At 48.8% G+C, this 15,971-nt stretch overlaps 2 protein-coding genes across 6 annotated transcripts; one reads left to right on the top strand and one right to left on the bottom strand.

Annotated features, from left to right (window-relative positions):
- Window positions 1-450: 450 nt before the first annotated feature.
- Window positions 451-6,435, top strand: LOC103188010 (N-lysine methyltransferase KMT5A). 2 transcript variants are annotated; one of them, XM_007907798.2, is made up of 8 exons: window positions 451-528; window positions 881-939; window positions 3,055-3,217; window positions 3,367-3,601; window positions 3,908-3,995; window positions 4,623-4,682; window positions 5,099-5,289; window positions 5,599-6,435. In XM_007907798.2, exons 1-8 carry the CDS (start codon window positions 525-527, stop codon window positions 5,807-5,809), a joined length of 1,011 nt encoding a protein of 336 aa, XP_007905989.1. In that variant the 5' UTR covers window positions 451-524; the 3' UTR covers window positions 5,810-6,435. The 2 variants fall into 2 exon arrangements, with proteins under 2 accessions (XP_007905989.1, XP_007905991.1); XM_007907800.2 differs by lacking the exon at window positions 451-528 and adding an exon at window positions 623-733.
- A 1,192-nt stretch (window positions 6,436-7,627) lies between these two features.
- On the bottom strand, window positions 7,628-14,870 carry rilpl1 (Rab interacting lysosomal protein-like 1). 4 transcript variants are annotated; one of them, XM_042337656.1, is made up of 9 exons: window positions 14,473-14,870; window positions 12,567-12,717; window positions 11,796-11,917; window positions 11,219-11,440; window positions 10,875-10,931; window positions 10,373-10,545; window positions 10,166-10,261; window positions 9,654-9,741; window positions 8,972-9,035 (listed from the first exon to the last, which is right to left on the bottom strand). In XM_042337656.1, the coding sequence occupies exons 1-9, from the start codon at window positions 14,797-14,799 to the stop codon at window positions 9,030-9,032; spliced, it is 1,242 nt and encodes a 413-aa protein (XP_042193590.1). In that variant the 5' UTR covers window positions 14,800-14,870; the 3' UTR covers window positions 8,972-9,029. The 4 variants fall into 4 exon arrangements, with proteins under 4 accessions (XP_042193589.1, XP_042193591.1, XP_042193590.1 ...); XM_042337655.1 differs by lacking the exon at window positions 9,654-9,741 and having other exon boundaries at window positions 7,628-9,035; XM_042337658.1 differs by lacking the exon at window positions 10,875-10,931.
- Window positions 14,871-15,971: the final 1,101 nt, after the last annotated feature.

The following is a 15,971-nucleotide window of genomic DNA, read 5'->3' as shown; positions in this document are numbered from 1 at the left end:
CGCCCACCCCCCCCAACGCACGTACGTACGTACGCACACACACCCCCCCCAACGCACGCACGCTCGCTTTCCCCCCTCAACCCGCGCACGACCGCTGGCCAATCGGCAGCGAGTTGCCGATTTTTAAATGCCTCTGTCGCGCGCGTTTAAAAAAAAGGTAAGAGGCAGTCAACCTGCCTTGCTGCCGTGATTGACAGCGACGGGGGACCAACCGGAGACGCGAACAGTTGACTCGCGTGCCGCGAGCGTGTGTCTCGACCAATCGGAAGCGGAGCGGCACTTTAAAAGTTCGCCCCTCGTCCCAAACGCCCACCCGCCGTGCAAGTTAAGATGACGCGTGCGGGTTCCCTCCCCGTTAATAGTTGAAGCCCCCCCTTAAAAAAATAGCAGTCGGACTCGGACCGAGCGTTTGACTTCTGTTGCTTTTCACGGATAGCGGTTTTTTTTTAAAAAAACGTCAGGGCCCTGTTCGTTTGTAAATGCTTTGCCGGCCGTTGCACCGGTAACGTTATTTTGCCGTCGAAATGGGTAAAGATAAACCGGTGTTTATTACCGTCGTCGTCGTTGTTGTTATTATTATTATCATCGCCGTCGAGCTGCGCGCCTGCGCGAGCCTGGCGGCCGGGGGTGACGGTTGCTGGCAGCCGTTCAAAGCAAACGACGGTTTAAAGATGGCGGCCGGGCGGAGGCGGCCGGGGGCAAGTAACCGGCACTAGCGCGAGCGAGCGAGCGAGTGAGTGAGCGTGTGTGTGTGAGAGAGAGAGAGAGAGAGGGAGAGAGAGGGGAAAGGGGAGTTGTTATGTTTTATTTCTTTCTCTCTCTCTCTCTTTCTTTCCTTTCCGCCGCGGGATTTTAACGATGCCTATCGCTCGTCTTTAAGGGAGGCCCGTGGCCGCCGTGTGTCCGAGGAAGAGGCGGCAGCGGCTCGCCATGAGCGGGGTGAGTTGACTGCGTTCTTGATGGCGGCTGTGGAGAAAACGCCACCCTTTTTTTTTTGTTTATTTGTTTGTTTATTTATTGTTGTCCGACGTTATCTTTTTTTATTTTTTTTCTCTCTCTCAGGAGGACAAAAAGAGGGGGGGGGGGTGGCGGGCGACGTCCATCGTATTTTCGAGGAGTTTTTTTTAAAAACTCTTTTTCTCCTCAACCCCACTTATTTTGAAGCGATGCCTCCTCCTCCTCCCCTATTTTTTTTAAAACTTGTATAGTTTTTTAATAACATTTTAATTTGTGTGTGTGTGTGGGGGGGGGGGGGCGAAAAAAAGTATTAAAACTTGTAATTCTCGCTTCAATTTGTGTGGGTGTGGGGAGTGATGACGCCGCACAGGGATGGCGACTGTCAGTGACAGTTTGAAAGCCACTGGGCTTCTCTCTCTCTCCTCCTCTCTCTCTCTCTCTGTCTCTCTTTCATTTTGATTTATTGCCTTCTCTTCACGACATTTCTCCTCTTCAAACTTGGCCCCTCTGACCAGCGGAGCTTTTGTTTTTTTGGGGGTTGGGGGGGTTTCTGTTTTTTTTCACATTTCCGTCGTTTTGGGGGGGGGGGGGGGGGAGAGAGAGAAAAAAAAATCCAGAATAAAATGCTGCTTAAAAGGTGCAGATCAACAGCAAAATAACTTGCGTTTATGTAACCGCCCTTCACACGGTGTAGGGGTCGGGCAGTGCTCGATCCAATCGCGCAGCCTTTCCAAAATACGTAGCCATGTTACTATTTTTTTTATTTATTTTGGAATCTATATTGACTGCCAGTATACAGAGTGCTTGCGTCTTAAGAGTGGGCAAGGCTCCTTCCTCCCTGCAGCCTCCAAGAGCTCTCACAGTTGACTTGTCATTCGACTGGTGCAAGGAGGTGAGGTGTCCTGGAATGAGCTGAGCCACTGAGGTGTGTCTGGCTTTGGCTATTTGCAGCTCACTGAGCTGATGGAGCAAACCCCACCCCTAGTGCCCAAAACAAGTCCCTTCTCTGGGGTTTAAATCCACCCCGATTTCAGTTGGCCAATAACTCGACACCTTGATTTCCTTGAGGTGCCAGATGTAACGGCAATTTGCATTTCCGCTGATGAACGAACTAATGATCTTTGCGTTTGGCATAGCGCCTTTCACGCGGGCAGGGTGTCTCAAAGCTCTTCACAGGATTTTGCTGTGAAGTGTGATTACTGTGTAATTTGTTGGCAAGCGCAGCAATGAAACGGCACACAGAAAATGACCAATATTATTTTGGGAGGTCGGAGGCCTGTTTAAATAGGCTTTAAGGATTTGATGACATTTGTTTGAAGGGTGTAATAGTATTTATGACAATGCTCCTGCAGTGCTGGACTGGGCTTTCAGCCTATACAGGAGCTGGAACTCAGAGATGAAAGTGCTTCCAACTGAGTCAGGCTGACGGGAATTGTGCTGAGTCGGGTTGGCAAATGCATCAATCAATTTGAGGGTGTGGTTGGCTAAAATGACTGCAAAAAAATCATGATTGAGCTCTTGGACATGATTCAGTTAAAGACCCACCTTTTTGATTGTGCCTTGAGCCACCTTCCCACATCCCAACCCTGCCCCCCCCCCATGGTTGGGTCCTGATCCCTGACTGTTCAGGGACGACCTCCCAATGTGAAAGGCGCTTTACAAATGTGATTTTGTTATTGTTGCTGATTGAAGCTGAAATTACAACCTGTACTCTGCTCTTTGTTGTATGAATTATTTAAGTTTTAAACAAACATGCTTTTTGAGCATGTTTTAGTTTGGAACAACCGAATGATCTGATTACCATTGGGAGGGGAGAAACCAAGTGCTTGCATTCAACTAATAAAGTTGTCAATAAATCAGTTCAGTGGAATTTGTTTGCACTTCAAAGTGAATTCTTGAAAATAAGTACTTCAAGTCTAAGGCTCCTTGACTTGTGCCACAGTACATAATGTAGTGTATCTGATCCTGGGCCTGAGGTATTCAGTTCATCAAGGCTAACTACTGTCATGTCAGTAAAAGACTAAAATCCAATTAATTGGGAAATATAGCTGAATGCCTTATTGATCCCATCATCACAATCAGTATTTGTCTCAATAGGAGAATGTACCTGATAAATCCTCCATCCTTCCTTTCTTGAGCCCTTTCAAAGCTCCGAGCTCTCGAACACCGCTTCAAGATGAAAACTCAGTTCCTTCGTATATTGCAGTGATTAACAAAGGCAAGCATGCTGTAAAGCAGGAGCAGCAAACAGTGGAAAGAGGTAACTCATCTTTGACTTACATTTGTACATCTCCTTTCATGTGAAGTCTTGAAGCTCTTTAAATAGCGAAATTAATAAAAAAAGAAGCCTATTTCCAGATTTAACTGGTTTCAGAATTTTTCTTTGAACTGTTTATTACCGTTTCACAGCCAAGCAAAGTTCTCAACCGTCTCTCAGTAAGTTGGCAAAATCCCACAAAGGGACAGCTAAGAAAAATTACGAGCTACGTGGAAGAGGAGCAGAGTCTGTGGATGATGCAGCCCATGGGCACCGAGAGCCTGGCAAAAAGGCCACTTCCAAAGTGCAACTAACAAATGGCAGCAGTGCCAAAATCAATGGGAAATATGGTCCCAGGAAAAACTACAAGAGGACAACCAATAAGTGGTACGTGAATTCCCCGTTGTGTACATGGCTCATGTTCCCTACATTTTAGGACAATATTTGGCCTCTGGTGTTTTACAGGCTTTTATCAGTACTGAGGAGCATGAATCATCAGTTTTGATTTGACTGTGGCTTATTGATTGCCCTTCAGAGCTACCGCACGTCCAAGTTGTATCCCTCTGCCAGTCACACCGAAGTGTAGCTTCCTGAGTCCAAGATGGTGTGTTGTTCCTGTTCTGATGGTGACTATGAGGATGATTTAGCTCCTATTTCATGCTGTCAAACTGATTGTTTGTGGCTTTATTTCAGGGTAAAGAGCCCAGTGAGCCAGAACCACAAAGTTACTGACTTCTTCCCTATCAGGAGAAGCTCCAGAAAATGTATTGGACAGCTGAAGGTAACTAGTTGTTGATGTGGTGACTTGTGATGTAATGTAACTAGTTTGCACTAGCAAATGTAATGCAACTAGTTTGTAACTAGCCTCTAGTTTACACTACACATAGGCAAGACTGCGATAATGTAAATTTGACATGTACCATAACCTAGTTTACAAGGGGAGAGCAACTTTACAGGCATTATTCCTAAACTATTCTTAAACATCTAGCATTGATGGACCCTTAATCCTTTCAGATTTTGGTGGGGTTAGAGAGGAGAAGATGCCATTTGTCTTGCCAGAGAGCTGAATTTCAGCAGTTTGTAAACCGGTCACTTGTATTGATTCTGTCTTCAAACTCAACTCGTGCTTCTCAGTTAGGCAGCCTCTACCTGGCATGACCTTGCCTCTTACATGACCTTGCCTCCCCCTGCTCGGGTCATGACCCAACTGTGCAGCGCCTTGGGACGTCCTCCTGACGTGAAAGGCGCTTTATAAATGGAATCTTGTTGTTGTTGTTGTTACACTCTTGTGTTTGACCACTGACCTCTTACATGGTGGAGCTCCTTGTACCAATAGTGTGTAGTATCCAGTGAGCTGGCTATCTGAAAATTTCATTCACTCTGTCTCCTTTCCTCCCTCCTCAAACAGTCAGAAAACAAGAAAATAATCGATGAACTGATTCTGAATGGGAAAGAAGAAGGAATGGAGGTAGTGTTTGGTTCTGTGTACTAAATGTCACTGTTAACTTATTGCAGGTTCACGTGATCTCTAACTGCATTGTTTAATATGAGTGATCTCATTGAAAACGCATTCCAGTAACCACAAGTGTCTCACACACTCACAGGGGATCTGTGCTCTGCGGGTAGATTATATCGGAGAATTAATAATCACATACTGGACGACAGGATCTGGTCGTCTGTCTAGAAACGCATACATCCATGCCAGAAATGTTAATGTGGGTGTGGGAAACTGAGGTTGCCAGCATAAAATCAGCTGAAACTTTAACCAGTGTTAATGGTCTGTTAGTTACTTCACAGCTTAACTCGAGTGGTATTGTTTGTGCCGTGTTGGGCTTGCCATCAGCAGTACTCAAATCTCTAAATGTCCTTGCTTTACATCGCCAGGTGGGCCAGATTGATGGAAAAGGGCGAGGCGTGAAAGCCACCCAGGATTTCAAACGTGGGGAGTTTGTGGTGGAATACCACGGAGACCTCATCGAGTTTACAGACGCCAAGAAACGCGAGGCACAGTACGCCCAAGATCCTTCCACTGGGTGTTACATGTACTATTTCCGGCACCTCAGCAAAACCTACTGGTGAGTCATTGCATGCTCTCGCCTACCTCTGGCATACTCCACACTCAGGTGTAAGTGGATCATGCTTTCTCACTTGTAATGTTACTGTATTCCCTACAATATCATGAGAGGGAGGCGTAGCAACTAACCATTAAGTGCAAAATAATAGTCAGTCAGTTTCTCGTGTTTGTGGATGCGGGGGGGGGGGGGGTGTTTAAAGATGTATGGCCCAGCCCATGAATCTCTGGCTGTAAAGGCACATGTTGCTGTTGGAGCTGTAATCCAGACTGTTTGAGTTGAGGGGAAACAAATTTATTTTTTTTCTCTCAGTGTGGACGCTACGAAAGAGACTGCTCGTCTCGGCCGGCTGATTAATCACAGTAAGAACGGGAACTGTCAGACCAAGCTACACGATATAGCTGGGAGGCCCCATCTGATCCTGGTCGCATTGCGGGACATCAAGAACGGGGAGGAGCTTCTGTACGATTATGGTGACCGGAGCCGCGCGTCTGTGGCAGCACATCCCTGGCTCAAACGGTGAACCCTGTTCTCGGATTTGTTTTTCCTTTACAAGAAAGGGCAAACGAAGGCATTGCTCAGCGCGCTGACTTTCAGAAACTTTCATTGATGGTTTGTACTGTGCAGCGGCTAACAGTGATGGCTGAACTCCGTGTCCAACCATGGGGTTAAACAAGAAATGAAGTGGTAGAGAATCAGAACTTTATCATCGCTTTTTCAGAATTTTGTACATTTTTGTATACAGTTGTGCTTTAGGAGCAAGCGGTCAGAATGCAGATTGTGTTTTTTAATATATGAATTGACTTCCAAATGCCTTGAACTTGTACAGTATCAGCAGCCTAGCTCTGTTTATGCTTCAGTGACTCTGACCTATTTAAAACCACAGATCATTTGTAGACATTTTTAGCAAAAGCTCCACAGGTTGGATATTATGTTATTTTCAGCCTGGAGCTTGCGAACAGCACATTACAATGTGGTACAAAGTGAGTTTTCTGTTGGCTGTAAACCAAGGAATAAACTGATAATAGATTTTAAAGCAGGGCTTGGGATTAAAACATACCTTCACCTATGATGTAAACAGCTATTTAAGTTTCCAATCCTAAAGCTTCATGTGGGAGAGTATTTAAATAAACAATGGCTTTATTTGCATTGCGTCTGTTTGGTTTGTTGGGGAGGAAGGAGACGTTTTGGAATGGAAATCGCTGTCTTGACCTGGTTGCTGTGATGTGAGCAGACACCACTAGGTGCCTGATAATTTGTCTGTCAGCAGTAGGGTGCTGACTTATGTGGAACAAGAACTGCCCAACAGGGACAGTGCTCTTCCCCTGGGGCAAGGGCTGAATAGATGTGGGGCTGTATCTGTGTTGCTCTGACCTAGTTGAAGCTATTTCTGGAGTCCTGTAGCTCAGTGGTTAGAGCACTTGCTTTGCAAGCGAGAGGGTTTGATTCCCAGTAGGGTGAAATCTTGGGCAAGTTTCCTTACTCCACATGCCTGATAATAATCCCTCAAAAAAAACAATAATAAATTGGTCACTTCAATCCACAACTATTTGTGGGATGCTGCTGTAGGCAATTGGCTGCTGCATTTTGCCCACAAATATACAGTCCATTCACTTTACTGTCTATTCTGTGAAGCTCTTTGAATAGATGTCTAGAAGACATGAAAAGTGCTATATCAAATGTAAGGATTATTATTATTTAGGGCAGCAAAAGCTTTCAGTTCTCTACCAGCAACATCCTCACCTTTCACTTGTGGACAAATGATTCTAGGAAGTAACTGTTTCAGGCAGGAGCAGACCATTTAACTATTCATCTATTATCCCAAGATTTCTTCCACACATCCATAAGTAAGTTACTACTGTAAACTGGCACTTTAAATCAGGGAAAGTATTTCTTTTAAGTTGCATATTAAAACATTTTTAAGACTCCATTCACTGCCAGTTTGTTCTGAAGCATTTCCTCTGACACAGTGCATCCTGACCTTGTCTGTAATATGCTTGAAGTGGATGGTAATTGTGCCTTGTTTGAACGTTAACTAATTGTAAAACTCAAAACTCTGGAACACTCTCCCTCAATCCCTCCACCTTGCCCCCTCTTTCAAGTCCCGCCTGAAGACTTTCCTGTTCGGCCCTTGGCTCAGAGTGTTAAGCGCTCTAAGACACTACCCTGCGTGGAGTGTGATATAAAAGTGCAGTTTGTTGTTGTAAAACATTCTCTGCACCATAATACTGACACACAGTTGGGATAATTATACTACTAATGAGCTAGAACAGGGATGGCCAACATATCTGAATAATCACCTAACATACACATTGCTTTTACAAGTACATCACCACAGCTGTAAAGAGTATACCTATTTTATTCAGCCATAATTCTGTAGTTAATACTGTACTTACAATTCCCATGATGGTACTTTTACATTGCATCTATAATTGTTAAAAGGCACACAATTTAAAGCTGCAGCTTTCACAACAATGAGAAGCAGTCCTCAGTACTGATCTCAGTGAACACATCAATTGGTGTTGCCAATTCTACAATAATTGTTCATGTTATCAGGTCAGTCCAGGCATCAGCTTGCCATGGGTTCTTGCCTCTGGGTCAAAAGTTGTGTGTTCAACATGAGCCGACAATCTTAGCTGACTCCAGTACTGTGGGGGCTGTAGTTTGATATCTTTCTACATAAGCTGTTTGAGCTATATCCTGTCTATCAAATCTTTTTTAAGCATCACAATCAGTTCTCAGCCTGGGCCAGGGTGTTCCTCATTCTCACCACCCTCTGTCAACAAATAGTTTCCAAGCTGACAACAGCCCTGCGCGGAGGGAGACTAGATAACACCCACAAATCATTTAAGAACTGGAAGCGGGCTAGTCTACACCGTTCTGTACCCCCAAACCCTGAGAGGGTACCATCTTACTAGCAAAGCAGCACTCTGCCGATGGTTAAAAACGGGGGGAGCTATATTAATCTAGTGAATTATCACTCGACACTTTCCAAAGCTTTGGAAGTCCTCGGGCACAACAAAACTGAACGCTGCATTCCAAATCAGCCGCGACCAGCATTCTACGCACCTGCAGGATCCTCTTCCCCTCTTATAGTCCGGAGCTCTCATTCAGAAGCCGGGCGTCTCCAGATACACTGGAGAACGAGAGCCTGCAACTCCTCAGAAAGCATTGTGTGCATTTCTCCCACTCACCCAACCAAGACACTCGTTTGTGGAGTGATTTTTTAAAAAATATAAATGTAGCATTCGTGTAAATTGCACTTCACCACCAATGAGACTCAGCAAATTGTATGCAATGTGGCAGGTTATAGTTATGAAAGTTTAAAAAAATAATACTGTTACAATAGTAACACTGCCACACCATCACTTTCATTGACCTTTTCCAAAACAAAAGGTTAGAAGTTAGAATACGATAGTTAACACTGCAAATAGCTCGCCTTTCAAGGCCATGTTAGCATTTACCTGGACGTCGACGCTAAATGTTTTGTGTTCAGGTAAATCAGATCCACCTCCAATTAGCTTCACAACAAAGCAGCATTTGTAACACTAGAGATTTTCCTTAAACCCCCCCCAAAAAAAAAGTCCATTCGGATGCTCGAGAGCAGCTAGAGTTATAAGTCCTTGAGAGCTTCTTCTCCCTGTTCAGGCGGCGTGCCTTCCCGGTGGTCAAAAACGTCCCAAGTCCCAGCTGAGCCCTGCAGTCGGAGGCGGCTCTCCGCACGTTTATCCCGCGAAAATAAACTAAACCTGGAGGGGGGTTAAGCAGAGGGGGAAGAGAAATACAGCTGCTTTTAATAATAGTAATCATAATAAACCTTGCATTTGATTATAGCGCCTCATCACATCGTTCAGACGTCTCAAAGTGCTTCACAGAATATATTGTGAAGTGAATTGACTGTATTTTGTGGGCGAAACGCGGCAATCGCGCACATAGTGTCCCACCAACAGCCGTGGGATTCAGTGTCCCAGTTTTTTTCCCCCAAACTAACGTGTCCCCACACCAACTCGTTTCAGCCGTGTTAACGTGAATTTTAATTTTGAGTGATTTCAAAAGCTCATATCCAACAACTTCCATTGATGGACAACAATAATTCACTGATAGTATTTACAAGATTACGGCACTAACTTCTCACACAGCACACGCACGCACACACACACACACACACGCGCAAGCCACAGACACAAGAGCACGCTGCAGTTAATTGTTCTGATTGGCTGATTCCACCTTTAAAGCTGCGCTTCCAGATCCCACGATCAGCGAACCAGAACGGTGAGCCAGTGGATCACATTCCCCACCCCCCGCAGACCTCCCCTTAGTTGCATGCTGTTAATAGGCAGGTAATAAAAGAAGGAAAATGGCCCTACAAGAGAGACAAGTCTTCTGATTGGCTGTAATGTGGGATCATCTGGAATCAATCCAGCTGCGACCATGGGCATTATTGCCGTAAAGATCCTGCTCAGAGACAGAGACAGACAGCAGTGAGGTCAGCACAGCTCCTCCAGGACTGGCCCAGTAAGAGATACACACTCTGAACAGGCACGGTATTCAACAGGAGTTTCAGGCCGCAGAGCGAGAGAGAGAGGAGAGGGAGTGTGAGTGAGGAGAGAGAGACAGAGAGATGGGATTAGAGAGTTGGAGTGGGGATTTAGCGAGCACAGAGTTAGCCAGCGGGTGCCGAGTTAGCGGAACACAAATAACGATCACAGTGAGAACACACCCCTTCTCTCTCTCTCTCTCTCCCCCCCCCACCCAACCACAAAGTGTTGTGCGACAAACTCCCGGTCAAGGGAAGAAACCCCCCCATTCACACAGTAACACACGATGGCCGTGTGGGGCCCACGTCACTGTCACCGCGGGACCAGCGAGAGCTACTCACAATCGCCTGATGCTGGACTCAGGCTGGGCTGCGGGTTTCTGTTGGAGTGCAGGTGACGGAGGTGAGAACGGTGCATTCTCCTCCTCGGCCTCCTCGCTGTGAAGACAAAGCAGCCACTGAAGAACCGATTCTTTAACTCACACGAGCTGCACCAATCGGACATTTTGTTAAAATAGATCTGAGTTTCACACGTGTGCCCGCACTCACCTCTTGTAGTAAGCCAGTTCCTCCTGTAGCACGAAGACCTTGGCCTTCAGCTCGTTCCTCTCGTGCAGCACGTCTCGCAGTTCCTGGAGCGTGAAGCGGGGGCGGCTCGTATCGTTCACGTCCACAACCACCGGCTCCGAGTCCAGAAAATCCTCCTCACTCAGGGCTTCGGCCTGCAGACAGCACCGGAGGTTACAGATCATTATTCACGCCAATCCATCGCTTATCCTCGGCGACTTTTCCAGTCATCCCATAGCCAGCTCTCAACCCCCTACCCCCCTCCGCACTCAATAGTTTTACTGCTCAAGAGTCTTGTCAAGTTGCCTTTTGATCAATTCCATTGATCCTGCCTCGATAATCAATAACTAATTTCAGCGTGGAAAGCCAGAACACAGCCAGCACGGGGTTGAGGAGCGGACTTCAAAGCGCACACAGTATGTCCTGTTAATCCTGCGTGCACACACACACACAAACAAACAAAAACACACCACACACACATTACCAGGAAATACTCCCTTCTATCATCCTCAAAGGAGGGGAAGAACAGCAGCTTGTTCACCTAACGAAGAGAGCGATAACAGACGCATTAGCTCCAGAGAGGAAGCAGTTCTGTCTCTCTCTCTCTCTCCTCCCACCCGTGTCTCAGCACGTTGACATGACGCCCAGCGTTTCCCTGACAGGTGTAGTGACTGTGTGTTCCCAGGCCATCGGCGGAGCATGGTTTAGGAGTCACTGCATTGAGTAGCAAATGGAGACGTTTTGCAGTTGTAGCCACTGTTGTCAAACGCGAGGACATTATATTAACAGTGAAGCGAGCGGCAGCCGTTGTTATATTTCACCGCTTACCTTTCCCTTCTCCTCCTGGTTGTGTGCCGGTTGCCGGGGTGATTTATCCCGGCTTTTGCCGGCCTCAGCCCGGAGTTTCCCAGTCTCCTGCTCCCTGGTCTGGAGCAAAGCCTCGAGCTCCGCCTTCTGTTCGATCAGCGCCCGGCCCTGGGCGTCCATCACCGTCACCTTGTGCCGCAGGTCGTGGTTTATTTTCATCAGGCGGTTCAGCTGCTGCTGCAACTGTGGGGGGGGGAAAGACACGGTGAGAGAAACCCACAGCCGCCTGCTCCCCGGCTCACAATCCCGGTCCCCCACTAGGCCTCCAAAGGGGTTGATAACAATGTCCCTTGTTAACAAACTATACAGTCACTCCACTCTGTGTACTCTGTGAGGCGCTTTGAAATGTCTCAAGGGGCTATATCAAATGCAAGGATGATTATTATTATTATTATCGTGCAATCAACAGCCGATGAGAAGGATTCAAATAATTGCTCTGTGCACATGATTAACCCAACTCGCAGACAAGACCAGGTTAAGAAGCGAACAGTGGGAATGGAGGAGGGGGTGGTGGCAGGGGATCGGAAGAGACACTCACTGCCTCCACGTCCTGATTTTTCAGTGTTAGTTCCCGGTCCTTGGCCCGGAGCTCATCCCGTTGTTTATCCACCACCTCCTTCAGCTTCTTCATCACCTGCCGCTCCCGCTCCGACATTCCGGCTTTTATACAATGGAGAGGGAGAGTGAGAGAGAGCGGGAAATTCAAGATAGACCTCAGCAAATGCACTCAGTTCATCGTTGGCTTCTCTCCTCAGCTTAAAGACGCAGGATATGAACTCGGCTTAAACACTCCAACCGGCTTACATGGCTTGTGTGAGAACATTCTGGAAAAGCAAAGGGTCTCGGAACAGCCCATTCCAGGGAGTTAATTGTTAACGCGCACTCTGGGGTCCCCCCAAGCCTTGGCTCTTGCCAACCTGTGCCTAAAACTCTTCGGATTAAGTAAGCAGGGGGCATCCATTCCAACAATCTAACTCTGGAATTTCCATGGGTTAGGTGGGATGCATGGAATTCTCAGTTTGCGTTGGAGACTCTTAAGGATGGTGGTGGGTTTCCGTTTGTGTCAGCCCCCCGGCAGAACAAAAAACAACCAAAAATTCCAAGGAGGGACCTCTCACTGGGTTCCACCAACCCCCCCCACCCCCCACCTCCCAAGCAAATTATATTCGTAGTGTCTTTCACATTGGGAGGTCTCCCAAGGCGGCGGACAGTAAAGGATTTGGGCCTTACACAACACCATTCCCCACGCCTTCACCCCTCCCAACCCCCACCCTGTCAACCAGGCCGTCACACAACCCCCTCCCCTTACCCTCCTGCCGCAGGATCTCCTCCTGCGTGATGGTGAGGCTCTTTGGGGACAGGTTGTCCACCAGCGCCTTGTTCTCCTCCTGTAGCTGAGCGATCTGTGTCAACAGGTCCTGTGCCTCTCCCCGCCAAACATCCTCCATCAGCTCCAGCTCCTGGGGGGTGGGCAGCCACATTAGACAGCTCGGCCATCCTGTTTCCCCTCACCCCCTCATATCACCACTGGCATTTCACTCCTTGTGTGTGATGATCCCATATTCCCCTTTCACTGTCTCTCCCAAATTTCCCCTCCTTGCATTTTGTTAATAATAATAATACTCGTCAATTGGTTACAACGCCTTTCATGTGGGGAGGTGGTCTCACATGGCTTCGCAGAACACAGTAGCATGTGGTGTAGCGACTGTGTGTTCTGTAGGCGCCGGCGCAGCAGCCAATTTTTTTTTTGTCCTATTTCAAAGCCGTGACCATTTATCTTGAACTCGTTAACCCGGCAGAAACGAGCGTGTTGGCATCCAGGTTTTTCCACACAAACAATCTGAGGAGCCTCCCTCCTCTCCCTCTTCCCCCTTCTCTTCATTCCCCCCTCTCCCTCTTCCCCCTTCTCTTCATTCCCCCCTCTCCCTCTTCCCTTCATCCCCCCCCCAACATTTCAGGAGTGAACTTGAGTAGAGGAGAAGGGAAAGATAAAGTTATTTTATGAGCTCGAGACAGGCTATGCGTGCGTGCGTGTGTGTGTGTGGAGAGTTGGACGGTGTACGTCTACTGTGAAGGGACAGACTCGCTCGCTGCTGGAACCTGAGCTGTGATTAGGGGATGACGCAAACCTCTCATCAACAGGTCCCGGAGCTCACTGCCAACTCCCAAAATACCTCACGCAGTCAGTCAGCACCGGGTAACAGGTCCCAGAATCTCTCACACTCGCGTACACACACTCGCATCGTAGTGGGAGTACCTGGGTGTCAGCTTAGGGTTGGGGTGGTGACTGAGTGGCGGTGGGGGGAGGGCGCCATACAAATCCAAGTCGCTGTTGTTGTTGTTGTTGTTGATGATGAGGGTGTCTATTGAGGATCAGTGTGAGGTTAGCGGGCGAGGGCGAGTCGACGGGTGTGTGAGTTTAGGATGAGGGCAGTGACTGATTGTTGAGGCGATGAGGGTTTAAGGTTTTTGAGGGTTTAGGGTTAGTGGGGGAGGAGGGGGTTAGTTGGGGGGGAGGGGGTTAGTTGGGGGAGGGGGTTACTGGAGGGGGTTAGTGGGGGGAGGGGGTCACTGGGGGGAGGGGGTCACTGGGGGGGAGGGGGTAGTGGAGGGGGTTAGTGGGGGGAGGGGGTTAGTGGGGGGAGGGGGTTAGTGGAGGGGTATAGTGGGGGAGGGGGTCACTGGGGGGAGGGGTCACTGGGGGGAGGGGGTAGTGGAGGGGGTGAGGGGTCACTGGGGGGAGGGGGTCACTGGGGGGGAGGGGGTCACTAGTGGGGGAGGGGGTAGTGGGGGGAGGGGGTCACTGGGGGGGGGAGGGGGTCACTGGGGGGGGGAGGGGGGGGTAGTGGGGGGGGGAGGGGGTAGTGGGGGGAGGGGGTCACTGGGGGGGGAGGGGGTCACTGGGGGGGAGGGGTTAGTGGAGGGGTTAGTGGGGGGGAGGGGGTCACTGGGGGGAGGGGTTAGTGGAGGGTTAGTGGGGGGGAGGGGGTCACTGGGGGGAGGGGGTAGTGGAGGGTATAGTGGGGAGGGGGTCACTGGGGGGAGGGGTAGTGGGGGGGGGGAGGGGGTCACTGGGGGGGGGGGGTCACTGGGGGGAGGGGGTAGTGGAGGGGTTAGTGGGGGGGAGGGGGTTAGTGGAGGGGTATAGTGGGGGGAGGGGGTCACTGGGGGGGAGGGGGTCACTGGGGGGGGAGGGGGTAGTGGCAGCCGCACACCTGCTTGTGTTGGCTGTCCTGTTGGGCGCGGTTGGCCCTGTCCAGGCGGAGCCGCTCCAGCTCGAGCTCGAGCCGCAGGCGCTGGGCCTGGGCCTCGGGCTGGGAGTGGCTCTGCTGGCGGGTGACCAGCGCCTCGAGCAGCTCCAGCACCCGCACCAGGCGGGGCACCAGCCCGGCCACGGCCTGGCCGCCCACCGCCTCCACCAGCCGCTCCAGCTCCTGCCCCAGCCCCGCCGCCAGCTCGTAGACGTCGGTCACCGTCAGCTCCTCCGCCGCCTTCCCCGGCGGCAGCTCCGGGCCCGGGCCCGGCCCCGCGTCGGCCTCCATGGTCCCGGGCAGCGGCAGCGCCCACAGCCAGAGACAGGCACCAGCCCTCACGGGCTCTGCCTCTCTACCCCCTCCCCCCTCTCTCTCTATCACCCCCTCTCTCTCTCTTTCTATCCCCCTCTCTCTATCCCTATCCCCCTCTCTCTATCCCTCTCTCTCTCTCTCTCTCTATCCCCCTCTCTCTATCCCTCTCTATCCCCCCTCTCTCTATCCCCCTCTCTCTCTATCACCCCCCCCTCTCTCTATTTATCTCTCAGAGAGAAATAATATTTCTTTCTCTCTCTCTCTCTCTCTCCCACACTGTCCTTTTTTTTCTCCCTGTGTCTCTCCCTCCCTCTTTCTCTCTCTCTCTCTCTCTGCCCGTATATGTGTCTCTCTGTCTGTTTTGTCTATTTATTTCTCTCTCTCTCTGTCTCAGAGATAGAAATACATCTTCTTTTTCCCTGTGTCTCTATCTCTCTATCTCTGCCCCTTTCTGAGCCTGTACGTGTGTCTCTGAATCTGTGTTATCTCTCTCTCTCTCTCTCCCTCCCTCCCCTTAATTTTCCTGCCTTGAAACTTTTTCCCACTCTGGTTCTTTTTCCTTCCACTACATTTAAATAATTAAAGAAATAATATAAATGAATATGAACTTCTCTCCTTTTCTCTCTCTCTCTCTCTCTCCTCTCAGTTCACAGGGCGTCTGGACGGGCGCTGTGTGTCAGCACAAAGGATATATATATATATATATATGTGTGTGACATGGATGTTGCCAGACTGCGCATGTGGCATTCCCACTCCCAGGAGATCAGCTGAGAGTTGTGGATTTTCCATCTCAATCCAATGGAGTAACTATATATATATATATACATACACACACACACATTGGTTCCCTCTCTCTGAGTCATCATCATCATCATTCATTCCCCAGCACAACACTGGAGATTATTTAATGCTTCTTCATTCACACTTTTCCTAGATTTTTTGTGTTGCTACTCGTTATTTCTAAGGAAGATCATCTTTGCAATTTAATACCGCAGCTCATCATCATCATCATCATCAATATCGTTCTACTACGTGGGATCATAATAACATAATACAACAAAACAGATGACGGCCTTTGCAATTTGATACCTCATATTATTAATAAAAATGCAATGCAATGACATCTATCGTAATCTTTGCATTTTATA

This window comes from Callorhinchus milii, unplaced genomic scaffold (genome assembly GCF_018977255.1).
Source record: "Callorhinchus milii isolate IMCB2004 unplaced genomic scaffold, IMCB_Cmil_1.0 Scaffold8, whole genome shotgun sequence".
NCBI lineage: Eukaryota > Metazoa > Chordata > Chondrichthyes > Chimaeriformes > Callorhinchidae > Callorhinchus > Callorhinchus milii.
The sequence above is the reverse complement of the archived record's forward strand: the minus strand, read 5'-3'. Positions and strand labels throughout refer to the sequence as shown.

Excerpts from the sequence above, each read along its gene's own strand:
- LOC103188010 (XM_007907798.2), top strand. Across the intron at positions 940-3,054 it reads AGCGGCTCGCCATGAGCGGG|GAGAATGTACCTGATAAATC; the intron begins GTGAGTTGACTG and ends TTGTCTCAATAG. Across the intron at positions 5,290-5,598 it reads CACCTCAGCAAAACCTACTG|TGTGGACGCTACGAAAGAGA; the intron begins GTGAGTCATTGC and ends TTTTTCTCTCAG.
- rilpl1 (XM_042337655.1), bottom strand. The coding sequence starts at position 14,799 with ATGGAGGCCGACGCGGGGCCGGGCCCGGGCCCGGAGCTGCCGCCGGGG. Across the intron at positions 11,918-12,566 it reads GGAGATCCTGCGGCAGGAGG|CCGGAATGTCGGAGCGGGAG; the intron begins GTAAGGGGAGGG and ends ATTGTATAAAAG. Across the intron at positions 10,932-11,218 it reads ACCAGGAGGAGAAGGGAAAG|GTGAACAAGCTGCTGTTCTT; the intron begins GTAAGCGGTGAA and ends TCTCTTCGTTAG.